General features: G+C 59.0%; 10 protein-coding genes across 10 annotated transcripts; 5 read left to right on the plus strand and 5 right to left on the minus strand.

Moving 5' to 3' along the window:
* The first annotated feature begins 17 nt into the window (after positions 1-17).
* On the plus strand, positions 18-1,931 carry MYCTH_2304423 (uncharacterized protein). The gene is made up of 2 exons (XM_003662991.1): positions 18-450; positions 513-1,931. Exons 1-2 carry the CDS (start codon positions 169-171, stop codon positions 1,722-1,724), a joined length of 1,494 nt encoding a protein of 497 aa, XP_003663039.1. The 5' UTR covers positions 18-168; the 3' UTR covers positions 1,725-1,931.
* Positions 1,932-2,452, plus strand: MYCTH_2304424 (uncharacterized protein). The gene has a single exon (XM_003662992.1). It carries the CDS (start codon positions 2,016-2,018, stop codon positions 2,193-2,195), a length of 180 nt encoding a protein of 59 aa, XP_003663040.1. The 5' UTR covers positions 1,932-2,015; the 3' UTR covers positions 2,196-2,452.
* Positions 2,453-2,568: 116 nt separating this feature from the next.
* On the plus strand, positions 2,569-4,830 carry MYCTH_2304427 (uncharacterized protein). Its single transcript, XM_003662993.1, has 3 exons — positions 2,569-2,949; positions 3,082-4,417; positions 4,555-4,830. The coding sequence occupies exons 1-3, from the start codon at positions 2,791-2,793 to the stop codon at positions 4,812-4,814; spliced, it is 1,755 nt and encodes a 584-aa protein (XP_003663041.1). The 5' UTR covers positions 2,569-2,790; the 3' UTR covers positions 4,815-4,830.
* Positions 4,831-5,928: 1,098 nt separating this feature from the next.
* On the plus strand, positions 5,929-7,404 carry MYCTH_2079898 (uncharacterized protein). Its single transcript, XM_003662994.1, has 2 exons — positions 5,929-6,014; positions 6,132-7,404. Exons 1-2 carry the CDS (start codon positions 5,966-5,968, stop codon positions 6,719-6,721), a joined length of 639 nt encoding a protein of 212 aa, XP_003663042.1. The 5' UTR covers positions 5,929-5,965; the 3' UTR covers positions 6,722-7,404.
* Positions 7,405-7,805: 401 nt separating this feature from the next.
* On the minus strand, positions 7,806-8,852 carry MYCTH_2304429 (uncharacterized protein). The gene is made up of 2 exons (XM_003662995.1): positions 8,605-8,852; positions 7,806-8,537 (listed from the first exon to the last, which is right to left on the minus strand). Exons 1-2 carry the CDS (start codon positions 8,766-8,768, stop codon positions 7,820-7,822), a joined length of 882 nt encoding a protein of 293 aa, XP_003663043.1. The 5' UTR covers positions 8,769-8,852; the 3' UTR covers positions 7,806-7,819.
* A 283-nt stretch (positions 8,853-9,135) lies between these two features.
* MYCTH_2059795 (uncharacterized protein) lies at positions 9,136-10,211 on the plus strand (the record flags this gene model as incomplete). Its single annotated transcript, XM_003662996.1, has 5 exons — positions 9,136-9,168; positions 9,233-9,309; positions 9,384-9,518; positions 9,552-10,035; positions 10,158-10,211. The coding sequence occupies 5 exons, from the start codon at positions 9,136-9,138 to the stop codon at positions 10,209-10,211; spliced, it is 783 nt and encodes a 260-aa protein (XP_003663044.1).
* A 203-nt stretch (positions 10,212-10,414) lies between these two features.
* On the minus strand, positions 10,415-11,512 carry MYCTH_2118284 (uncharacterized protein; the record flags this gene model as incomplete). Its single annotated transcript, XM_003662997.1, has 4 exons — positions 10,415-10,497; positions 10,634-10,880; positions 11,035-11,198; positions 11,278-11,512. 4 exons carry the CDS (start codon positions 11,510-11,512, stop codon positions 10,415-10,417), a joined length of 729 nt encoding a protein of 242 aa, XP_003663045.1.
* A 413-nt stretch (positions 11,513-11,925) lies between these two features.
* On the minus strand, positions 11,926-14,215 carry MYCTH_50843 (uncharacterized protein; the record flags this gene model as incomplete). The annotated part of the gene is made up of 4 exons (XM_003662998.1): positions 11,926-11,979; positions 12,082-12,737; positions 12,968-13,946; positions 14,015-14,215. 4 exons carry the CDS (start codon positions 14,213-14,215, stop codon positions 11,926-11,928), a joined length of 1,890 nt encoding a protein of 629 aa, XP_003663046.1.
* Positions 14,216-14,810: 595 nt separating this feature from the next.
* Positions 14,811-16,933, minus strand: MYCTH_2315189 (uncharacterized protein). Its single transcript, XM_003662999.1, has one exon. It carries the CDS (start codon positions 16,881-16,883, stop codon positions 15,360-15,362), a length of 1,524 nt encoding a protein of 507 aa, XP_003663047.1. The 5' UTR covers positions 16,884-16,933; the 3' UTR covers positions 14,811-15,359.
* Positions 16,934-20,650: 3,717 nt separating this feature from the next.
* On the minus strand, positions 20,651-23,641 carry MYCTH_51006 (uncharacterized protein; the record flags this gene model as incomplete). The annotated part of the gene is made up of 1 exon (XM_003663000.1): positions 20,651-23,641. The coding sequence occupies one exon, from the start codon at positions 23,639-23,641 to the stop codon at positions 20,651-20,653; it is 2,991 nt and encodes a 996-aa protein (XP_003663048.1).
* Between the last annotated feature and the right edge of the window lie 352 nt (positions 23,642-23,993).

Consider the following 23,993-nt stretch of genomic DNA (forward strand, 5'->3'; position numbering starts at 1 on the left):
TTTTCCCCTCACGCTTCCTTCCTCTTTCAGGCTCCGGGATCTCTTGAGGCACATGTTGGCTGGCTTACCTTGATTGTCTTTCCCGCCTTCTGCTACCCAGCGTCCTCCTCTTACCGATTGTGTGTTGGTGCTCGTGCGACACGCGCAGCGCATCTCCCAGCCTTCAGCATGCCATCCTCCGGGGAAGAAAAGCAGCAGGCCAGTGGCGTTGTAGCCAAGGACTCGCCCGCCGAGTCGGCGTCATCGTGCGCGGAGACGTCCCCCGCGCCGATCGACCCCAAGGCCGAGCGCAGGCTCCTCATGAAGCTTGACCTCATCATCTTTCCCGTCTTCTTCATCATCTACCTCATGGCCTTTCTGGACCGCATCAACATCAGCAACGCCGCCATCCAGGGGCTGACGCAGGAACTGCACCTCGACGTGGGCAGCCGCTTCAATGTTGTTCTCTTCGTACGTAGCCTTCCTCCCTCCGGATTGACCTGGACCGTGATCTGAGACCGGATGGTACCCAGGCGTACTACTCGTCCTATATCCTCCTTGAGGTACCCTCCAACATGGTGATCAGGAAAGTCCGGCCTTCGCTCTACCTTTCGGTCCTCATGTTCTGCTGGGGCGTCATCAACATGTGCATGGGCTTCGTGCACTCGTACGCGGCCCTGGTCGCCCTGCGCGTCCTCCTCGGCGTCTTCGAGGCCGGCGTGCTGCCGGGCATCGTCTACGTCAGCTCCATGTACTACAAGCGGCACGAGTACCAGAAGCGCATGTCCTTCTTCTTCTGCAGCACCGTCGTCGCCGGCGCCTTCGGCGGCCTGCTCGCCTACGCCATCGCCAACCTCAGCACCCCGAGCATGGCGCCGTGGCGGTGGATCTTCATCATCGAGGGCGCCGTCACGTCCTTCCTCGCCATCGTCGGCTCCTTCGTCATCATCGACTGGCCCGAGCAGACGCGCTACCTCGACGCCGAGGAGAAGGAGCTCCTCCGCCGGCGCATGGCCGCCGACGTGGGCGACGTCTGCCGCATGGACACGCTCAACCGGTTCGCCCTGACGCGCATCGTGCGCGACTACAAGATCTGGCTGGCCGCGCTCGTCTACATGGGCATCTCGGTCGCCGGCCTGTCGGGCACCTTCTTCCTGCCCACCATCCTGCACGAGTTCGACTGGCAGGCCGAGGAGGCCCAGGTCCGCACCATCCCCGTTTACGTCCTGGCGGGCGGCATGATGCTCCTGGGCGCCTGGGCCTCGGACCGGCTCAAACACCGCTACGGCTTCATCCTCGCCGGCGCCTCCCTCTCCACCGTCGGCTACTCGATGCTGCTCGCGCAGGAGGGCAAGTCGCGCGACTACAAGTTCGCCGGCGTCTTCCTCGTCTTCGGCGGCGCCTACATGATCACGCCCATGTGCCTCGCCTGGCTGCAGAACAACCTGTCGGGCCACTGGAAGCGCTCGTTTGGCGCCTCGGCGCAGGTCATGATCGGCAACGTCGCCGGCATCATCGGCGCCTTCATCTTCGTCAAGAAGGAGGCGCCCCTCTACCGGACCGGCTACGGCGTCGCCCTCGCCATGATGTGGTTCGGCGTCCTCTGCGCCACCGCCATGGCCGGCCTCATGTGGAGGGAGAACCGCAAGAGGGACCGCGGCGAGCGCGACCACAGGCTCGCCCTGCCCGACGAGGACAAGAACAACATGGGCGACTGGCACCCCAGCTTCAGGTTCACTCTGTGAATCTTGTTTTTTTCCTTCTTTTCTTTGCCAACCACCCAAAAAGAGTGTCTCCTCTTCCCCCCCTTCGGAAAACGGGGGCGCTTACCAGTGTGTAGGGATGAGCTTTCGGGCCAATCGTAATATGTAATATACACACAGACACACACGCTCCGTACGGCCTCTTTGGGGGTCGCTCAAGTTCGGCTGGATCCGATCCTGCTGTTTGTTTGTCGGCTGCGAAGATAGCACCAAAAAGCTTGTGATCAGTTTCCCGTGGCTTTTGGTCGTTGCCTGGAAAGGGTATCGCCGATGATGTTCCCCCAATTCCGCCCTCCCATCCCCTATATTCGTCTTTCCCCCATTCTCTTCTCCACCGTGCTCTTCAAAAGAAGTGAAAATAGGCTAGCCAAGCTCGCCAAGCTATCGGCCCAAAGTCAAGTACCGTGCGCTAAGCAGTGGGCGCGAAGGGCGAAGGAATTTAGTGTGTTGTAGACTACACTAAGGGAGGAAGGGAGGAGAGGGGTCACCCGTTCGGGCAGCGCGGGTGAGGGGCTCGACAAGGGTCGGAACCGGCGTCGGCCAAAGCGAGGTCCACTCACCTCGACTGCACCCAAGTACTTACAGTACAGATACACTAATGTGTAGTTGGGAAGAAAATAAGTCTTGGTAGACGAGTGAAGCTGAATCTTGTACAATAATAGCTCTGCGCTCTCAGCTCTCCGTGTGGGTCGGCAATCCCGGCGTTGCGGTCACAACAACAAGCGCGCGACGTTTTGCCCGAATTGCTGGCCCGGCAGAATGTCACCCCGCGGCTCCCGGAGTCCAGATATAGCAAGATGTACATATATATATATATATATATATTTGGTGATATACCCGGGCATTCGGGTGGGCGCCGAACAAACCGTCGTGAAGGCCATTCTTTCTCCTTTGTCCACCACGACCTAACTTAAGTTGGATAAATCTTTCGTTGCCTGTGGACTGCACTGCAGAGCTCCCTTCTTGTTTCTGCCCTTGGCCCCGCCGTCTTTAATCCCCTGAGCGTCCCGCCGGCCAGCTGTGTATTAGCGGTCCCGAAAACCCCGAGATGTATACCACGTCGTTTGCCTTCTTCGAGGCGATCGCCGAGGCCGGCGTCTCGCATTGCTTTGTCAACTTGGGATCCGACCATCCTAGCATCATTGAGGCCATGGTGGTGCTGAAGTCGAACCCCAAGTTCCCGCGCATCATCACCTGCCCGAGTGAGGTGTGTGCGCTCAAGGCCGGGGGGCACTCCTGCGCTGCTCACCCGCAGAGCTCTCCCCCAACCCCGTAACGTTCCGGTTTGAGAAGAAGGTCGAGACCTAACGTTTTGTTTTTTTCTCTCTCCCCACCATAGATGGTCGCCATGTCCATGGCCGACGGCTACGCCCGCGTGACGGGCAAGCCTCAGTGCGTCATCATCCACGTCGACGTCGGCACACAGGCGCTCGGGGCGGCTGTCCATAACGCATCCACCGGCCGCTGTCCCGTGCTCATCTTCGCCGGCCTCTCCCCGATGACGCTGGAGGGGGAGCTGCGCGGCTCCCGCAGCGAGTTCATCCACTGGCTGCAGGACGTGCCCGACCAGCGCGCCATCGTCGCCCAGTACTGCCGGTATACCAGCGAGATACGGACGGGCGTCAACATCAAGCAGGTGGTCAACCGGGCGCTGCAGTTTGCCACGAGCGTGCCACGGGGGCCCGTCTACCTCTGCGCCGCGCGCGAGGTGCTCGAGGCCGACATCGAGCCGTACGAGATGAGCCTCCGGCAGCGGTACTGGGAACCCGTCGAGCTGGGCGGATTGCCGCCCAAGGGTGCCAGGGGGATCGCCGAAGCGCTGGCGGGCGCGTCGAGACCGCTTCTCGTGACCGGGTACTCGGGCCGCAATCACGAGACCCCCGCGGCCCTGATCGAGCTTGCCGACATCGTCAAGGCTCTGCGGGTGCTTGACACGGCGGGCAGCGACATGTGCTTCCCCGCTGACCACCCAGCGTGGCTGGGTGTGAGACAGGGCGCGGACCCGTCCATATCTGACGCAGACGTGATCGTGGTGCTCGACTGCGACGTGCCGTGGATCCAGACGCTATGCAAGCCGCGACCAGACGCGACCGTCTTCCACATCGATTCCGACCCGCTCAAGCAGCGCATGCCCCTCTTCTACATCCAGGCCGACGCCCGGTACCAAGCCGACTCGCTGCTCTCGGTGCAGCAGATCATCGAGGTCCTGCGCCGGCCGGACAGCGAGGCCGCCAAGCTCCTCGGCTCGAAGGATCTCGCCGCGGCGGAAGCCGCGCGGCAGGAGGCGTATGCCGCGCGCATCGAGCGCATCGAGAAGGCGGCGGGCCCGCTCCCCGATGGGAGGTTCGGGGTCGCCCACCTCAGCAAACTCCTCCGGTCCGCCTGCCCCGAAGACACCATCTGGGCGGTTGAGGCGGTCACCAACACGGGCTTCATCCACGACAACGTGCGCCCGACGCGGCCCGGGTCGTGGATCAACTGCGGCGCGAGCGGTCTCGGCTGGTCGGGCGGCGCCGCCCTGGGCATCAAGCTCGCGGCCGACGCCGAGGGGCGCGGCCAGTTCGTCTGCCAGATCGTCGGTGACGGGACATATATGTTCTCCATCCCAGGTAGCGTCTACTGGATCGCCCATCGGTACAAGATTCCGGTGCTGACCATTGTACTAAACAACAATGGTGAGTTTTCTCAGTACCTCGTCATCCACCCAACCCTTTTCCTCACACCCCCTTCGCCCCTTGTTTCCCGGCGCTGGGCATCAGCGCAATATGACCGCCTGCGTTGGCCCTTGTCGCTGACACACAGGTGCGACCAGGCTGGAACGCGCCGCGCAAGTCGTACATGCTAGTGCACCCCGAGGGCGCGGCATCCAAGGTGTCGGACGAGGACATCCACATCTCGTTCGCCCCGCCGCCGGACTACGCCGGTATCGCGGCGGCGGCCGGGGCGGGCGACGTGCACGCCCTCAAGGTTGAGGAGGCGAGCCAGCTCGAGGCGGTGCTGAAGGACGCCGTGGCCAAGGTCCAGGCCGGAAACACGACGGTCGTGGACTGCCGAATCGTGCCAGGGTACTAGACGGGAACTGAAACGATGTGGCGGTACATAATCAAGAGAGGTGCTGTGCGGCTGCGAGACGCAGGGCAGTCAACTCCTTTCCCAGAGACTTTTCTGCAGTGGTTCCTCGTCGCCAAGGGAGCTCGGCATTGCTTGCTGATGGCATTCCTAGCCTGTCCGGAGTTTCTCGAAGGACAATCGAGTTCATAAGTCAGCTGGCACTCCTAGTCAATGAGCCAGATTAGAGCGGGAGAATTTCTGCATATGGATTCGGAAACAGACCGAGGAAGACCATGAGCCATGGAAGCGTGTGCCAAAACATTGTTGGTAGTCAATGGCATTCCGAGTCCCACGACGTATCGAGGATGCAACTCGTATCACATTAATAGAGGGAAATTGCGATTGCTCTCCATTGTAATGTCGTCAACTTGAGCTCTTTTTCTTTGCGTTGGTGATTCATGTTATTTTTCGGGACCCAGAGGTTCATGGCAAGTGCGGAACTTCCAGAATCGTGTAAGAAGGAGCACGGGGGAAGTCGCGAGGTAAAATTTTTCCAAGAGTATTAACAGTTCACAATTGTGAAATTATGCGAAGCCTCTATTCATGATTCCCCTGATCCATTCCCGCTCATCTGTGCTTACGGCATAGATCGTACTCCTCCGGACACAACTCTCGAGACGTTGGATGACCGGGAGGCATGTCGAACAAATGTTTGACGAAAAGGTAATCCGTATGAACATACGTATTACAAGCAAGGTAACCGGTACGTTTGTAACCGTTATTCGTATGCCTAGAACATAATTTACCATAACGGTTGCTGCCAAGAGCTCCTTTGGCGAACCCTGGACTTGCCACCGTGTAAGAGTAAGATGCAGTGGAAACGCCTGCCCTGTGGAAAATTGCAGGCTTCTATGGAGTACGTCCGTACTGTAATCCGTACATAGGCACCTACCGCTGGGTGCGTTGCAGTGATACTCCATACTGCAGTAAGCTTCCTTGTACCGTACAGTACCGTGTGCAGTGGAAGCAGCTTCGCCAAACACCAGGCTGGCAATCTGGGGACTTGCGACTCGCACCACGAAGGGAATCTCTTTTTTTTTTCCCTTTCCTTTTTTTCTTCATCCGCCTAGACCACGACCACGACGACCTCGGAGGACGGCCAGACGCACAGGATGTACCACCTCGCCAAGGGTCTCTACCGCCTGGCGACAAGCAAAGAGGGTGCGCCCCTCCCCCTCCCCAGCCCCCATTCCACCCCTTCCTCGGTGCCCTCGTTCGTTGAAATGATGCAGAATACCTAAGCGGAACCGACTGACACACACATCTTATCTCGGCTAGAGTACTCGGTCCTCCTCCTCGGCCTCGACAACGCCGGCAAGACGACGTTCCACGAGCAGGTCAAGTCCATCTTCTCGCCCGACGGCCCGCCGCCGAACCTCAAGACGGTGCCGACGGTGGGCCAGAACGTGTCGACCATCGTGCTGCCCGACATGTACCTCAAGCTGTGGGACGTGGGCGGGCAGCTGTCGCTGCGCAAGCTGTGGCAGAGCTACTACGCCAGCTGTCACGCCATCGTCTTCATCATCGACAGCACCGACATCGGCGACGGCAGCCTGGAGCACGACTCGTCCGGCCGGCTCGAGGAGTGCCGCCTCGTGCTCGAGGACGTGCTGCAGAACAGCGAGGCCGAGGGCGTCCCGCTGCTCATCCTGGCCAACAAGCAGGACCGCGAGGACTGCGTCGAGGTGGTGCGCATCAAGGAGGGCCTCGTCAAGCGCGTCTTCGAGGGCGAGAAGGCCGGCGGCATCCGCGACTCCCGCGTCCTCCCCGTCTCGGCCCTGACGGGCACCGGCGTCAGGGAGGCCGTCGACTGGGTGCGGTCGAGGGTCAAGTGGAACAAGGAGAGCCGCCCGCCGCTCATGAGGTGACGATGGAATGCCGGCCTCCTCCTCCTCCTCCTCCTCCCCCTCCCTTTCCTTTTCCCAAGCGAAAGTCTTCGTTCGCCAACCTGATCGCGGGCAATGGATACCCAGCTTCCTAGACAGGACAGCGATATTTCCCCCCGGGGCATGTCGCTTTTCGAACCAGCCATGTCAAGGACGATTCGTCCCAGTGTGTGTGGGTAGTTGCCGGTCTAAAGCCGTGCTCCCGATCACGGCTTAGCGCACAGGCGACCGAACCATGAGAGCGACATTGTGTCTGGATACGTCAGCAATCCAAACTCGGCGACATTCCAGCTGGTAAATCCCGGGCATTGGAAAGAGCAGGGAGGGAGGTGATGCTTGGTCATTCTATCTCGCTCTGGGCCTGACCATCCCCAGTAACCTGAACAGCGAGCTCGAGCCGTCGCGTGCCGGTCCGGCAGGCTAGGCTGCTGGTGTGAATCAAGGTACACAGGAGTACACAGGAGTACCCACGAGGAATGGGTTATCACGGAGGCTTGACCCAATGGACCTTTTTTTCTTCTTTTCTTTTTTTTTCTTTTTAGTTTGAATTGGATACCCATATTAGTCATGGAGTTGAGAGGAATACGCAGGAATTTATGGCTTTCGTGCCGGAGATACGAATTCGATATCAAGGAGATAGCACAATCTCCTACTTTCGATCCCACAGCCGTTGGTTTGTCCCCATATATCTCTCCCCCGTTGCCAGTTAAGTGATCCAACTCCCCTTAAATGGCTCCCTTGTCCTGACTTCTCCTTCTTTGCTCCGACCAAGTGTCTCCGTTTGATCTGCCACCTGCTTGCTCCCCGGTATTCAGAGAGTACCTTGAATGAGGTATTGCAATGCTCGGGTTGCAGACTGGTTGTCCGATTCAGATTGGTCCCATCGTCAATCAACCCCGACACCGCGCTCTTCTCTCTCTCTCCCTCTCTCTCTCTCTCCCTCTCTCTCCGGAGCTACCCGAAGAATCATCCCGGTGTTGGTCGGGAGAAATCTATCTTTTAGTTGGACGGACGACTTGACCGCCGTGGGTATCTCCTTTATCCAACCTTAATTAAACCTCATCTTTGCTCCGAACGCCGTCACCTCTCATTCTCGGCCCTCAGCTCCGCCATAAAGCCGCCCTTGTCCCTCCTCTTGAAGTCCTCGGCAAGTTTCCTGTCCAGCAGGTCCGAGAACTCCTTCACCTTGGTAAGGGCGACGCTGGTGCACTGCAGCAGCGCGACGGCGTCGACCGGGGTGCCGCCGAGCTTGGCGATCTGGCAGATCTCGCCGTGCTTGTTCAGGCTCACGGTGCAGCTGCCCACCCGGACCTGCTCCTCGAGCCAGGTGGCGTCCAGGACGGCGATCTCGCCCTCGTCGCCGAAGAAGCTCCAGGTGACGCAGAAGGGCGAGTGCAGCCAGCTGAGCGGGACGGGCTCGCGCTCGGCCGGGGTGTAGACGGTCAGGCGGCCCCCTTCCATGCTGGTGTCGGGTTTTCGGAAGTGGCGCAGGGCGGCGACGACGGCGAAGCAGGCGGCGTCGGTCAGGTTGCCGTCGTGCGAGAGCACGTGTACGTCGACGCGGACGGACCAGCACTTTTGGCCGGCCACGAGGCACAGCGACTCGGTGTCGAGCGCGCCCGAGCGGCGCACCGTCTTCTCGAGCAGGCGCGACAGCAGCACCTCGGTCTCGGTCGGCCGGTTGACCTCGAACGCCGGCGACGTCATCGGGCTGAGCTCGGTCGCGATGGTGAAGATGCCGTCGAGCGGGCGGTCGGCGTAGGGGACCGTCACTTCGGCGGTCGCTTTGGCGAGGACCCTGACGATGCGCTTCTTGATTAGGGAGGAGACAATAATCGAGAAATCAGAGCCTGTGGTTAGTTTACCTCGTCTTTCCGAGCGTGACGTCGGCGACGCCATACTGATCGCCAAACGTGAGCTCCAGAGGTCGGTACTGGTCAAGCTCGCGGCCGTCTAGCCGGAGGTTTTCTTGGAGCGCTTGTATGACGAACTGCTTCTCGTTCAGAGAAGGCTCTGCTTCTCGCGGCATTGTGAATTGGTATCCTGGGACGTCGTAGAAGTAGGAAAGCGAGTAATCGCCGAGCCGCGCATGGAATGGATGATGTTAACGGACGCTTTGCTGTTTGCTGTTCCGGAGGGGCAGCTTTCTGCCGCCAAAGACCGCTAAATTTTAGTGGGTTCTGCCCCACGGAGCGCGGGCGGTGAGGCCCCATCGACCCGCCAAGCTAAGTACTAGCCCACTGCATCACATCTCCTGGCAATGGATGCACCCTTGCGGCTCTTCCAGTTTACTAGTTAAGGAAATCACAGCATCATCAACCGAAAAATACCATCTTCTCAAGCATCGACCAGCTGCGTCATCCGGGTCGCAATTCACGTCAGATTGGCCGACCAAGATGACGACAGCTCACAGGCCTACATTTGATCCGGTAAGGCACGCGCGCGGATTCGGGGGTTCCTTTTTGAAACCACGATGCTAACGCACGGCATCAGGCCCGCGGCAAGGAAGCCCTTCGCGGGCCGGCATACCACCAGCGGCTGCTGCCCGCGTATACGAAGCTCAAGTTCAGGTGCGTATATATGACCCCTCAATTCCGTTTACGTCCGAACCGTCGTCAACTAAATAATCCGCTCGTTCGTCCAGGCAACCCGGCCAGGGTGGCGAAGCCGACCGCACAACACGCGACCTGCGCGCCGAGCTCGAGGCCGCCGAGGCAGCGCATTACGCCAAGCTGAAGGGCGCGCCCGTCCCCGGCGCGTCGGACGACAGCAAGGCCGAGTCCTCCCCGGCAGCCACCAGCACCAGCACCAGCACCAGCACCAGCACCAACAACAAGCGCCCGCTCCCGTTGACCTCCCGCGGCGACGGCGGCGGAGGCGGCGGTGGCGACGGTACAGAACCAGGCGAGGGCGAAGAGGACCCGGAAGCCAAGCGGCGGCGGATCCTGGCGGAGACGCGGGATATCGACGCGGACGACGAGAGCGGCTCCGACGGGTCGTCGGACGACGACGACGACGACGACGACGACGAGAGCAGCGACGACGAGGACGCCGAGCTGCAGCGGGAGCTGGAGCGGGTGCGGCGCGAGCGGCTGCAGAAGCGCGAGGCCGAGGAGCGGGCGCGGCGGGCGGCCGAGCAGGAGGCGCGCGAGCGCGAGATCGCCACGGGCAACCCGCTCCTCAACGTCCACAAGGCGTCCGACTTCACCATCAAGCGGCGGTGGGACGACGACGTCGTGTTCAAGAACCAGGCGAGGGGGACCGAGGAGAAGGGCAAGAAGACCGAGTTCATCAATGTGGGTTCTCTCCTGCTGTCTTTCTCTGTTTCTTTGTTCTCCTCTTCTACACTTTTGGTATTTCTTGGCTACTTTTTGGAGTGAGATGGGTAGCTGACCGTTTCTTCTTCTTTTTTTTCTAGGACCTGCTGCGCTCGGATTTCCACAGGAGGTTCATGAACAAGTACGTGAAGTGAGATGCGCGGAGACCTAGATAGATACCCTTGGGTGATGGACGGATGCGGTTTGGGGTTGTTTGTGGCTGGACTGTATCATGATATAGCGTCACGACATAGTAAGGCGTAGAGTCTCCAAACGAGCAAGAACGACCACCCTGTTTTTCTTTCTTTCTTCACACTTATTTCTCCCAATTCCATGCGCCTGCTTTTTCTTTCTCTTCTCATATCTGTTTCCGCCCTTCCTCCGCCTTTGCAAGCTGTCGAAAGGCGCCCTGAACCGCCCTCACGCTCCGCCAGAGCAGCACTACCAGCGGTCAGCCACACGCCATCATTCCTAAACCTAACTTGCCAAGGCCACAATAACCCCCATGGAGTGCATACCGAAGGAAAAGAAGAAACGGTGACGGGAAGAAGAAAAGGAGGGGGAGGGGGGAACTCACAGCAGGGGACGACCGCCCAGGGCGCGTTCATGCCGGCGTAGTAGCCCCAGTAGTAGAGCGGCTCGTGCCGGCTGTACGAGATGCCGCGCATGCGCTCGGCGAAGCCACAGGTGCCGTAGTACAGCGCCACACCGTACAGGTGGCTGACGCAGACGGCGGCCTGCACCAGGTGGCGGGCGCCCCGTTCGGCGGGGCGGTCGCGCGCGATCAGGAAGGCGGCCAGGAGCGAGAGGGGACCCCAGGTGAGCTGTTTTTTTCCCCCGGGGGGGCGAGCGGTGAGAGGGGAGAGAGAGCTCTGTTAGCCTCTCAGATCGTCCCGAAATTGCTAGGGGAGAGGGTAAAATGGAAGCAGGGAAGAGGGGAGAGGAGGGAGCAGAACGAGGGGCGATTTGGGTACGTACGACGGTCAGGGTCTCGATGCAGAGCATGAAAGGGTCCGAGGTCAGGTATCGCGAGTCGGAGAGGGCGTATTCCTTCCAGAGCTGGGCGAAGAGTGACTGGGAGGAGGACAGGGCGGCATGGTGGAGGACGAAGTAGCCTTCGAAGAAGAGGTGAAGGAACCCGCCTGTCGTTTCCGTCGTTTAGTCCCGAGCGGAGAATGTTGGGAGCGTGGGAGAGGGAGCGAAAAGAGAGATGATGCTCACACAACGCAAACCAGGCGACGGTCAGCTGGTCCGGACTCTTGAGGGCCGGGTTATGCCATCTCGCGAGGGCGACGCACGCAGACACAAAGACGCCGATGATGAAGCCAAAAGACCCGAGAATGGCCGGAAGAGGCGTGCTGTTGGGCGCGTATCCGGGGATGGCGGCGTCTTGCGGGAAATAGGGGTGGCCCTGCGAGTCGGGTCCCGCGTGGTGGTTGTGGTTGTGAGTGGTCATTTTGGCTTCACAGTTATGTTGTGTTAAACTTTGACTCGGCCTGAGGACCCGAGCAACTGGTTAAGGTTGAGATGAACGCGAGATTCGAGTGGAGTCGCGTCTCGCGTTGCTTTGCGGAGCTAGAACCCCTGTCCGGGTACAGTTTCCGTTCGGACCCATCTGGGGGAGATCAATTCAGTTTCAGTTTCAGACGGCGCCTCCCAGGATCTGCAACTTGCTCTCAGAATCGACAAGACCGTATGTTGGTGTGTGTGGTTGAGTGCCAAGCTTAGTCGGGCACCCTTTCTGTCTCGAAGACAACCAGACACATCAATGCGCCCCCTTTGACGTTGTGTCCCGTCACAGACACCCAACGTAAAGGGGTTATAACGGAATGAGCAGATTCGCGCCTGGGCGACAAGGTAGACGCCCCCCTAATCTTCAAATCCTCCCCATTCATTATCGCCTTCCTCCTCATCCTCCTCGTCCTCCCCATCATCATCATCATCACCCTCCTCATCCTCATCCTCCTCTTGCACATCCTCGTCGTAGCTACTCTCCTCTTCGTCCTCCCCAAAATCAATCACCACCCTCCTCCCCCCCTTCAACGTCGGCATCCCGTCCGCGTCCCTGATGATCCTGCCATCGGCATCCCTCTCGAACGGCCCGTCTCCGTCTTCCGGCTCTCCCTCCCCGAACCGTATCTCCACCCCGGGCCCTTTGATCTCCTCGACCACCTCGATCGCCTTCTTGCCCGTCTTCTTGATGGTGGGGATCCCGTTCTCGTCCCGGACGATCCGTCCCTGCGCGTCCCTCACGTACGGGCCCTCGTCGTCGTCGTCGTCGTCGTCGTCGTCGTCTTCTCCGCCCTTCTTCGCGTCCCGCACAAAGCCGGCGACGAAGAAGCCCATGACGCCCCGCCCGTCCTCCCGGTCCGCGCGCACGCACGCCTCCGCCAGGGCCTCCCTACTGCCCCCGTACCCGGCCCCGGCCCCGGCCCCGGCCCCGTTCTCGTTCTCGTCCTCGTCCGGCGGCAGGGCTGCGGGGTCGCCGCGGACGGGCCACTCGCGCAGGCCGCGGGGCTGCTCGTCGCGGCGGAGGAGGCGCCAGCCGCGCTGGCGCGCGACGTCGGACCGCAGGGCCGCCGCCACCACCCGCTCGTTCTCGGCCGCGTGCGTGGAGCAGGTCGAGTAAGTCACGCGGGTCGCGGCGGGGAAGGCGAAAGCGTGGAGGAGAATCTTGAGCTCTGGATCATCGCGGTGGTGTGGCGGGTTTGTGATTGTTAGCTAGTTTCTTTCTCTCTCTCTCTCTCTCTTTTTTCCCCTCTCTTCTTGATTTTCTGTCATCTGTCTTTCCCTGTTGGAAAGGAAAAGAAAAAAGGAAAACAGAGGGGGCCAAAATAAAAGGAGCCGCGAGAAGTTCAAAAGGTGAACAAAAGAGAAGAAGAAAAAGGATGGAGGGGGAGGGGGACTGTACGAAATGAGGCGAGGGCTTCGAGTCGGGTTTGGAGGGCTTGCTCGGAGGAGACAATCGTTTCCTTGCCGTCGTCGTCGACCAGGACTGTTTGCGTGGGCGGAGACTCGCGTTTTCGTTTGAGGTTCTTGGGGTTTGCATCGTTGACTGAAGCAGGGCTTCTGCTGCCGCCGGGGGACGGGAGGTGGAATTCGGGCGTATCGTCGCGCCCGACGATGCCGCTCCCCGAACATGACGGGTCCAGCAGGAGGGCTCCGACGGACCGGAACTCGGGCGCGTTGGGGTCCGTCTTGAGGAAGTCGGCGCCCGGGCGGATGACGGTGACCTTGTCGGAACCGGCCGTGCGGACCATCTTCTCCAGCGTTTTGGCGCGCTGCTTGTCCTTCTCAAAGGCCAGGATGCGCTGGCCCTCGGCAAATCCGCGCTCGTGCAGGATGCCGGCCAGGTGGGTTGTCTTGTTGCCGGGCGCGCTGCACGCGTCGATGATGTCGCCGTGCTCGGGCCGGGGGTCGAGCAGGTAGGCGGGGAAGCAGGAGGCTTTGTCCTGCAGGATGATGGCGCCGGCCTTGTACGCTTCAGTCTTGGTGAAGTCGATGCCCGGCGAGGCGGCGATGAGGTTGGGGATGGTGGCGTCGAGGCAGATGAGCCTCTTGCCCGTCGAGGCGGATGCCATGACCTCTTCCACCGTGGCCACCATCTCGAACCCTTTGAACGTGGTGTCGAGCTGCTCGTCGACGGTGCTCTTCAGCGTGTTGACGCGGATCCACCGTGGATGAGGCGGCCCCAGCTGCGCGTCGACGGCGGCCTTTAGGGCCTCGACCGTTGAGCATTTCCTCCGTATCCGGGCTCTGGTGAACTCGGCCTGGATCCTTGCCTTGTGCTTCTCTACGGCGACGCGGAGGCCGTGAGAGGCGGGGAGGGCGATGCCCTTCTTGGCAAGTAGAAGGTCGTGGACTAGCAGGACGGAGAGCGCCGGGGTGAGCTGTCGGCGTCAGCGTCAGCATCCCCAAACAAGCCCAAGAGAGAGCAGCGATCGATGACGGGTCCTACCTTGCGCTCCTGCTGCAGCAGCTGTGAATTCTCGACCACCTCCTTCAGAATTGCGCTCCACTTGCTCGACTCAAAGGCCAAGGCGTAGACTTGGGCGGGCGGTGACTTAAGGTCCTTATTGCCGAATATCCTGGACTTGAGACTGCCGCCGTGGGTAGAGGGCCCCGTCACAATGGCGGCCGTCTCGTGGTATAGAGACATGGTTGATTGCACAGCTAACAGGCGAGATGGCCGCGAACGAGGCCAAGTGTGATGGCGGTCGGTGTTGGATAATGGATCGACAAAAAGTAACTTAGCTTCCAAAGAGACCGAAGAAGGGCTCGAGAGAGCGCGTGCAAGCAGCAAAGGCCGAAGAAAAAGGCAGAGACTTGAAGGAAAGGAGGGAATTCAAGGAAATAAGGGCACTGGCGTTAATCTACGATTTATTGGCCCAGCTAATTCCAGGAACTTCTTTTACAAAGATGCACCATGACCTGACTTTGAATATGGGCGTGCTTCGATGAGGGCGCCGGCTTGACTTGTAAATCCGCCGTAATAAAGTTTAAAAACAGAGGCTTCTCTGAAAAACTCGACTGAGAGAAGGGTTAGGGTTAACTAGTAGAGGATCAGGAATCACACGGACAACGTTGAGCTCTGAACAGGTCTTTGCGCGCCATCAACTACTATGCTTCTCGACAGCTGCAGTTGCAACCCTTTCCGTATATTTCCTGTCTCCTCCCCCACCCCAAACAAAAAAAAAAAAAAAAAAAAAAAAAAAAAATAAAATAAAATAAAATAAAATAAAAAAAATGAAAATGAAAATCCAAAGCACCTTCCCCAAAATGACTCCGCGGCCAGAGCTGCCTGCGGAGCGCTACGAGGCAACGGGTGTCGTGTGCCCACTGTTCCTCGGAGAATCGAAACAAAATCTACATACATGGTTTCGAAGCGAAGTTTGTGCAGCTGGAGCTGGATTTTTTTCTTTTCTTATCTTTTTTTCCTTTTTCCTCCAGCCCAGCGCCCCAATGTGGTTCAGAGCCTGTCTGTCATGTCCATGTCATGAAAAGCAACAACCCCGCGCTGAGAAACCTGTTCAGCTTTCAACGAATCCAAAACAAATGGTATCCCCCAGCGGCTCCTTTCCCTGCCCAGCCGCTGCCGCAGCGGCCTGTCAAGACGCCCTCTATTTGTACCCGCTCTCCGTTTACCAAGTTGAACCGAGAAATGAAATGGCAGCAAGTTGATACATGCACATCTCAACACCGCCGAGAGAGAGAGAGAACGACGGGTCATGTGGTAAGAACCGTGAAGAGAAATTGTGGCCCTTTCTAAGGGTCGGTTACCAGGCAAAGCCGAGCTGCCTCTCCTACTTGCGGTGCCTCCGGGACGGGATACGGGCGTGGTGCAAGTGGTGGCGCGCATGGCGGTGGTGGAGAGCGTCGCTAGAGCCCGGCTGCTCGGCGGCGTCCTGGGTTGGAGCCGGCGACTGGACGTCGCGCTCATAGATCGTCTTCGTCTCCCACACCGTCACGGTGTCGTAGACGGTTGCGGTCCGCACACCCTTGGAGGTCGGCGACGGAGGGGCCTGAGTGGGCTCCTCCTCCTCCTCCTCCACCTTTGCGGCCGGCTGCTGCTCAGCGCGGGTGGAAGTGGGTACGGCAATCAGGGTGGTGGGCGAGGGGACCTTGATAACAGCCGCCCGAGTGGAAGAGGAGCTCGAGGCCGAGTTCGGGGCCGAGTCCGAGCTCGACGAGGAAGGAGTCGACGGAGAAGCTGAAGATTGATCGCCGCCGCCCAGACCCCAACCAGTGAGCGGGTTGTTGCCGGGCAGCTTCTCCAGCTTGCCGTCAACGACCTCGTCGATGGGGCACTTGATGTTGCAGGAAGTGCTGGGGTCGTTGACGCCGTACTTCAGGCCAGGGCACTTCTCAATACCGGCGTGCCCGGCGTCGCAAGTGTCGATGATGTGCTGGAGCTCCTCCTCGTCCCAGCCCGAGATGAAGTCGGCGTGAGCCGAGAAGCCGGTGACGTCGCCGTTGGAGAACACAAAGGGGCTCTTCTTCCCAAGAAGGTCCTGGAAGCGCGGCAGAAGCTTGTGGGTGTCCCAGTACGTCTCGTAGAAGATATGCGGGGTGTGGATCCAGCCGGGGGGGCAGTCCTGCTTGCCATTGCCCGCGTCCGTGGGGAACTGCATGTTGTTCTTGTAGTCCTCCACGCCCGCCTCGGGATTGTAGCATGAGGGGAAGTGGACGTCGACGCGCATGGGCGAGGCGTAGCCGTCGCAGTCCTGGAAGGGGAAGCCGATGCCCGCGCCCTGGTTGTTCGGGTCGACGATGCCGGCCCGGGAGCCGTCCGAGTCGGGTGGGTAGCTGGGAGGATTGTAACTGGTGCGGGGGCAGGTGATCTGCACGGGCTGGATGGGCCCCTTGGAAGGATCCAGCTGGTTGGCGCCCGAGGTCGAGGGAGCCGTCCTCAGCATGGGGTCGCCGCTGACCATCTTGAGGCCGAGGGGGAAGGCCTTGATGTCGTCATTGGTGGGCTCGAAGAAGTAGTAGACGTTCATGTAGAACATGTCGACCGGCTCCAGGAGGTTGGTCACCGGGTCCTGGAAGTAGAGGGTCGGGAACCAGTAGGCGCTCAGATCGGCCTTGGGCAGGGCAGTGGTGCACTCGGACTGGCGGAGCAACTCGCCCGTCACGTTGAGGCCGAAGTTGCTGGCGCCCATGACGGTGTGCACGTGGCTAGACGGGCCGCCGGGCGAGACGATGGGGTCGGCACGGCAGGTCGTCAAGGGGCCCTTCCCGTAGTGGTGCAGCACGGCAAACGTGCGCTTGTCCTTGGCCGCGGCGGCGGTGGCGGCCAAGGTTGCCAGGACCGTAGCAAAGAGCATCTTGGTTGCTTTTTTGGGTGCTGTGTCAAAGGATAGCCGGTTATGTCGTTGTCGTGTTGATCGTCCTCCCAGGAATCGAAAGGCAAGGAAGGGGGTTTGGTCGGCGAGTCTCTAGGACTGCGCAAGGTCGTCGTGTTCGGGTGTCAAACACCAGTTGACACCGAGGAAATAGAGATAAGTTAGATAACTGGCCTTGTTCAAGAGACCGTCGGCTGCTGCGATTGGAGATCGGGTCGAATTTTTCGAGGTCAGACAGCCCACGTCAAGCGAACAGAAAGGAGAAAGAAAGCAAGCCGCGCCGAGCAAGCTCGGCAACCGATGAAAGGGAGTGTAAGTCACAAGCACACCTAGGCACTGGTAGATCAAAAGGAAGGACCGGCAAGACTGCCTGAACAAAGGAATGACAAAGGGTAGCCCGTTGAGGTGAGGGAATTGGGAGGGAGAGAGGAGAAAGGAGAGTCCAGATGACAGTGGGCTGTTGGGTGGGTGGACCGGGTTTATAGTTCTCATACACTACACTACCCTTCACGACCGAGTCTACGGCCCGCCTCTCTGGACGACCCTGGGCCTGCGCCCGTGGTGGTGTACTATGTACTGTGTATGTGGTACACTACATGTGCAACACGTTTGCCATCGCCGCTCGCCTGCATGGTTGGTCCCTCACCCCGGCACACTTGGCAAGGCACTTGCGGGTCCGGACTAGACTGAACTCGGGTCGTTCGTGGTGACTTGTGGGTGCTTTGACAGCCTGAAGACGAGGGGTCCTGTGTTCTGGACTGCGGTCAGGCTCTTTTCGGACCCCCACCGGCCAGGACATCAGGACCTGAGAAAGCAACAAGTCATCCAGCCGGCCAACCTTACTCTGTATTGTACATAGTACACTACCTACTGTACTCAAGTAGTACTGTACTAAGCATGTATGTAATCCGTACATAATTACATACAAGTATGTATGCACATTCAGCCAACTCTACGTTCCGGCCCAACAACTCCACCGCCTCGTGCTCCCTGGTCGGCTGTTGGCGCCTGCAAGGAAGTCGTGCCATGTCCTCCTCTCCCTTCCTGTCTCGGTCAATCAGCCTCAGAGTAATGTCAAAACGAGGTATGCAACGACCTCAAGCGCTGAGTATCGGGGCCGCAGTTGTCTCCCTCTCAGCGACTGCTGAGATGGAGGATTTGGGGGGTGTGGGGGGAGGGGGAAATTCCCTTCAGGGGTAAGGTGGCACACCAAAGAGGAAAAAGGCCGTGGTCCTTGCGCTGTACCTGCGTCTTGCAGATGCCGCAGCGTGTCATTGGATGGCACATTTTTTTATTTTCCTTTCCAAGACCGGAACTGCAGGATTCTCTTGACAGAAGAAGCCCTGCTCTGGTTCCTCTGTTCGGCAAAAAGAAGAGGAGCAAATAAGAAAGAAAGAAAGGAAGAAAAAGAAAAAAAAAAGAAAAAAAACTCAAAGTCGCTACATCTACCCGTAGTTGGCTATTTCTATCTGTGGCATTCAATAGGAAAAAGAGAAAATAGTGTATTGAGAAGACAACTGCCCGTTTGACAGATTTCCTAAGCAAACATCGATTTTGCACCCACCAGTGTCGTGTCTGAAATACGCACCCGGCGACAAACAGAACAGATCTCGACCGGCCCCAAAAGTTCCTTTTTTGACAGCTGAACCAGAACCGGGCTCTTGGGCCCGTAGTTTCCAACCCATGTTGGGTTTGTGGTCTCCCGGAAGGTTCGGCCGCGGCACACCCCTGCCGCCTCCAACGGCCCTACTTGCTCGTGGCTCTTGCCTAGTGTAGTAAATCAAGAAACCTTCCTCAGGGCACACGGGGCACACGGGGCACATGCCAACGGAAAACTTGCATTCGCAGACCATATATCGTGTGGATATCTCGTTTAATAGCCACGCCTCGCTGTTACACTAGTGTAATCCGTACATAGTAGAACGTTTGTTGCTCTGCTGCCGCGCGGTTGATCGTCCCATCCTTGCAGTTCCTCAAGCGGGCCGGGAAGGTTCCAGGCACAGCGATGTCAAACCGCCCAATCGGGCTGCGCGAATCCGCCAAGGCCAAACTTTGAGAGGGGCAAGCCCAGGTCGATGTTTCCTTGAAACGTGCCATTTCAAGCCTTGATCCTAGTCAACGTCAAGCGACAAGTTCCAGAAACCGCTTTCAGAACTTCGCGCCCCTCTCAGCGGCCCCCCAGAGACGGCATCCCCAGGAACGGAATTGGCAGGGAGAGCCCGTCACAAGTTTGACCCGGCCGGCGTTTGCTTGTTTCATGTTTCAATAGTGTACTTACCATTTTTATTGCCGCCGCCTTCTTGCACTGGCTGCGGTGTGCTGGGTTATTTTTGCTTATATTAACTAGTTATACATAGAAGTCGACCGGCACCAAGCACGCGCGCGGCACTTGTCAGGAGAAGGGTCAATTACTGGGCCGGCCGTAAGCTGGTTTCAGGAGCACGCTGGCTGCGCTTGCGGGAGTTCCATAGGGGTTTTGACAAGAGGGACAGCCCGTTTTCTCAGACTTGCTGTCGTTGTCATTGCCAGCAGTCAGCGCCCGCTTCCGCTGCCCGTTCATACCCCTTGAACCCAGCTCTCTCCCCTCACGGGCGGAGACATTCATTCGTGCGACAACGGCGCCAGTCCGTACAAGTCATTGGCCATCTTGTTCCCAGCCACCATTGCCAAGGAGAGCCCGCTCTCCTGTGGCTGAGCGGTAAGAAGCACGGGGCCGTTTGCCCGCCCCTGGGACCGTCCGGGCCCCATCTCCCACATGCTCTGAACCGCCAACAGGGGCTCGTCCGCCAGGAGACGCAAAGGCCAGGTCAGGTCGCTCAACAGCCATTCTTCGCCGCATTCTAATAGTTATGTCCCGTCATTAATGCATGCCGTGCCTTCAACGAGATGAATGACGTGGCCCTGGCTCATGGGGCCGCGCTTGACCCAACCTTGACTCCATCAGGAACCAACCAGCCAATGCCGTGGGGCTTGCGGAAGCTGTGGAGTTCATTCAGCCTTTGCGAGCGGTTCAGCAAGAAAACTGTGAGCTTGTCGAGCACATGTCGAATACTGGCTAATTACTAAAGCAAACTCCATCTGAAAATTACACCTGTTGCCACCCGGATGTGCCGGTTTTTTTTTTTTTTTTTTTTTTTTTTTTTTTTTTTTTTTTTTTTTTTTTTTTTTTCAAAGAGCCGTGGAAGAAGAATACGCAAGCCTAGCCAAACGCGATGTTCAACGCTCTCCTAGGCCCCTCGGATCCGATGCTTCTCGGTTGCTTCCTTTATATAGGAGGTCTCCCGTTTGGGAATGAGGGAATCCTTTCCCCTTATTCGATCCTACAATACAAGGAGGCCGGAGGTCTCACAGGGTATGGATTAATATAATAGTGTATAAGCCGCTCAGCCATAATTATGGAAACCGAGTTCCACGATCTTTGCCTCGGACTCCTTTCCAGGCTTTTAGTGAACCTTTCCCTGGTGTGCAATCCATACAATAGTACACTATTATACCATATATTGTACACAGTATGCCGCCGACTCATTCCCCGCACTCCAGCGCCTTTTGGAGCAGAGCATATCCGTAGCCACCTTTGATCTCGCCCTTTCCAAGAAAACACAAGAACGAAGAGCGAAGAAGTGGAAAATAAATATTTTTGTAAGAACAAATAATCAGAGTAAGAAACAGAGAGCGAGAGAGAGAGAGAGAGAGAGAGAGAGAGAGAGAGAGAGAGAGAGAGAGAGGGGAGGGGGGAAGGTGAGCACAGCTCACTCCAGGATTAGCCACTCTTCGGCCACCCCCCTCGCACCCTCCACGTCCCCCAGCAGGTAGCACAGCGTCCGGACGTTGTACGCCGCCTCCACCCTCAGGTCCTCGTCCCCCATCACCCCTCCGCCGTCCGCCCTGCCCTCCGCCAGCACCCGCTTGTAGTACTCCACCGCCAAGCTGGCCAGCCCGACTAGCGAATACGCGCGGGCAATGTTGAAGTGGGCCTCCTGCCGCTGGGCCACATTGCCGCCCGCATTGCGCAGCCGGTCCTCGTAGTACCGAAACAGGAAGGCGAACCCCTGGGTGAGCAGGTACTGCCGGTTGGTGGCCTGGCGCTTGAGCGCGTAGTGTACGTACGCGAGCCCCGTGCTGAGGTTGATGAGCGGGTTGGTCGGGTCGAGCGAGGCGGCGCGCGCAAAGTACGAGAGCGCGTAGGTGTAGGACGTCGTTGTGAAGAGGATGTGTCCGTAGATGGTCAGGAGCGCGACGTCGAGGCCGATGTCGTGGTCCGGTGCCGACTTGCTGTTGGGATCCGCGCTTGTTGCCGGCGCATCCGTTCCCGTTATGGCGGTGTTGTTTTCGCGGCGCATGACGATGTTGTCCATCGTCTTGATCTGGCGGAGGATGAACTTCTGCGCCGGGCCCGAGGTGTACCATGACACGGGCGTCTGGCAAACGCGGCACATAGCCGAGAACATGCGGTACGAGTCTGTGCCCGGCATGTAGTCGCGCATAAAATAGCGGGCGATGGCGACGCAGGTTTCTTCGTCGCCTGCGTAGACCGCGCATGAGGCCCAGGCGACGTGGATGAGGAACGTCGATTCGGCCGACGTCCACACTATGGAGTCGCGGGCCGCGTGGCAGACCACGTACGCCTCGCGATGCTGGCCAGCGCGGACCAGGGCGAAAGCGTAGTTGAGGAAGAGGTCGAGCCAGGTGTCGAAGTCGATGCCCCGGTGCTCGGAGGGGAACTTCACCGGCACCCTGACGGCGTTCTCCTGACCCTCGGCGGGGGCGAGGTTCTGCCGCAGACGCTCCTCCATGGCGGCCAGCTTCATGTTCCTCGCGGGCACAGCTGCCTGCCCTTGCACGTTGGCACCGTAGCCTAAGAACTTGATGTACTTCTCCCACGGGTAGAACTGCTTGTAGGACCGGAAGTCGTCGATGAGATGCTTGGCTGCCTTCATCCACTCTGCCTTGGCCTGCTCGTCTCCGGCTAAGGCTCGATCTTGGACCTCCCGCAGCCGCTGGAAGTTCTTGGCCGCCTCGGCCGTCATTTCGAGCTCCTGCTGCCGCCTCTTCTCGGCGTTGATTAGACGCCTCGGCACGTAGTTCGACTTCTTGTTCGGGTCCCTAGGTCTTCGGGGCCGCGGTTTGCCCTCTCTCGGCTTCCGCGGCCCGTACGGTCCCCTGCGCCGCCCCGTGCCGTCCCCCCCTCTCGCCTCCAAATTCATGGCTTCGCGCACCAGGAGGAAGGCTTCTTCCCGGCCTTCCTGCATCTCCTCACCTTCGTACATGTTGGCGAGCTGCACGCGCGCCTCAATATGGTCCTCGTCCTCCTCAATGGCGGCAATAAAACACTCTTCCGCAGCAGCCTTCTCTCCTCGCGCCATGTGGTATCGGCCCTGACAGACCGAGAAATCCGCATCTAGGGTAATGTCCCCGGTCGTCATAGCGATGTGCCGGTAAAGGTCGAGGTAGCGGATCGCCTCGTCAGGCCTATCGCGGTCCAGCAGTGTGACCGCAATGTCCTTGAGACAGTCCGGGAAGTCCATAAAGTCCTCCTGCCTCGTGGGATCGAGCAGCTGCAGGTGCAGATTCGCCTCGTACTCGGAACCCAGCTTGCTTCGATAAACATACAGCTTCGCGCGCAGGTCAACCGGAAGCCCCTGTCCGTAGCTCTGCGGCGGGAACCTGGCAGGCTCGAACTCGGGAACCTCGATTCGCCTGTCGTCTTGGATGTCCCATTCCCTGTCATCATCCAGCCATCGGTCCCAGTACGTCTCTGTCTTCCTCCCCAACAACCAGCGAGAAATCTCCTTTAGCTCCCGCACGCCCTCCTGCCACTGCTCGAGGATGGTGAAGAACTCCAGGTAGATTCTTAGATCCGACCACTCAAACCACCCCTCTTCGGCCTCAAACGTGCCCTCGGCCTGCAGATGATCTATCAACCGCCTGTACGCGCCGCGCGCGATGTCGGCGCCCTTCCTCCGGTCCTTGACGTCAAGCGCAACGTCGGCAATGTTGCGCACCGTGCGGATGTTCCACGGCCGGTAGCTAAGCGCCTTCTGGTACTCGGCCAGCGCCTTGCTAGAGTTGCCCTGCATCATGATGACGTCGGCCCGGCCGGTGCGGGCCGTGATGTTGGAGCGGTCCGTCTCGAGCGCCTGGGTGTAGCAAGCGTACGCGCGCGCCAGCACCTCGTCCTTCTCGGGCGTGCCATCCTCGAGTTCCTCGAGACACTCGAGCGCGTATTCGGCCGTGGAAATCCACTGGGCCACGTCGCGGGGTGTTAGGTGCGCGGCCGAGATGCGGCACCAGATGGCCTGCTCGCGGTTGCCGAGGGTTTCGTGTACCGTGGAGAGGAGCATCCAGGCGTTGAAGACCTCGCTGTTGATACGTATGACCTCGGAGAGGTGGGCGATGGTTTTGTCATAGTCCTTCTGTTGGAAGGCTTCGTTGGCGAGGGACATGCGGAACTGGATATCTGGCGGGAGCTTAGCTGCTTTCCGGGGACCGGTGGTTCGCCGTGGTTTGGGCTTCCGGCCGCCTGCTTTGCGAGGTGGTGGTGGTTGGTAGGGCAAGCCGGCTGCTTCGGCTCGCTGACGAGCGACAAAGGCTTCTTGTTGGAGGTCGAATCGCTCGACCTCGGCGCGGAGCTCGAGGGCGTCCGAGTCGGCAGAGATGTTACTCGCCACCTCGTCCTCGTCGTCGTCCTGCATAGTTTCCAGCTCTGGAGCGTTCCCTTGATACAGACTTGGATCTACCATGTTGATGGAGAACTTGGTCGGTGGGCGCACAGCAGGTGGCGCTGGCCCGTCCATGTCCATGTTGTCCATCTTTGGGCTCGTCGCTGAAGTCAAATCATAGGATACGATGCTTCAGAAGCGCTCAATGGATCGGTCAACCGAACCGGAAATTTAAAGTATCCTGCGTGATGATGGCAGGTTCACCTGTTTGTCGTCTTCCACGATCCTCCTTGGGCTTGAGTGGGTGGCACTGAAGACGATGTTAGTCGAAATATTTTCTGGAGTTCTCGACTCGCGCCTTTGTCCTCTTCTTTTCCCGCCTATTGATCCCAACTGTTGTCTTATTCAATCAACATCAAGAGAACAATGTCTC

This window comes from Thermothelomyces thermophilus, chromosome 3 (assembly GCF_000226095.1).
Source record: "Thermothelomyces thermophilus ATCC 42464 chromosome 3, complete sequence".
NCBI classification, from domain to species: Eukaryota; Fungi; Ascomycota; class Sordariomycetes; order Sordariales; family Chaetomiaceae; genus Thermothelomyces; species Thermothelomyces thermophilus.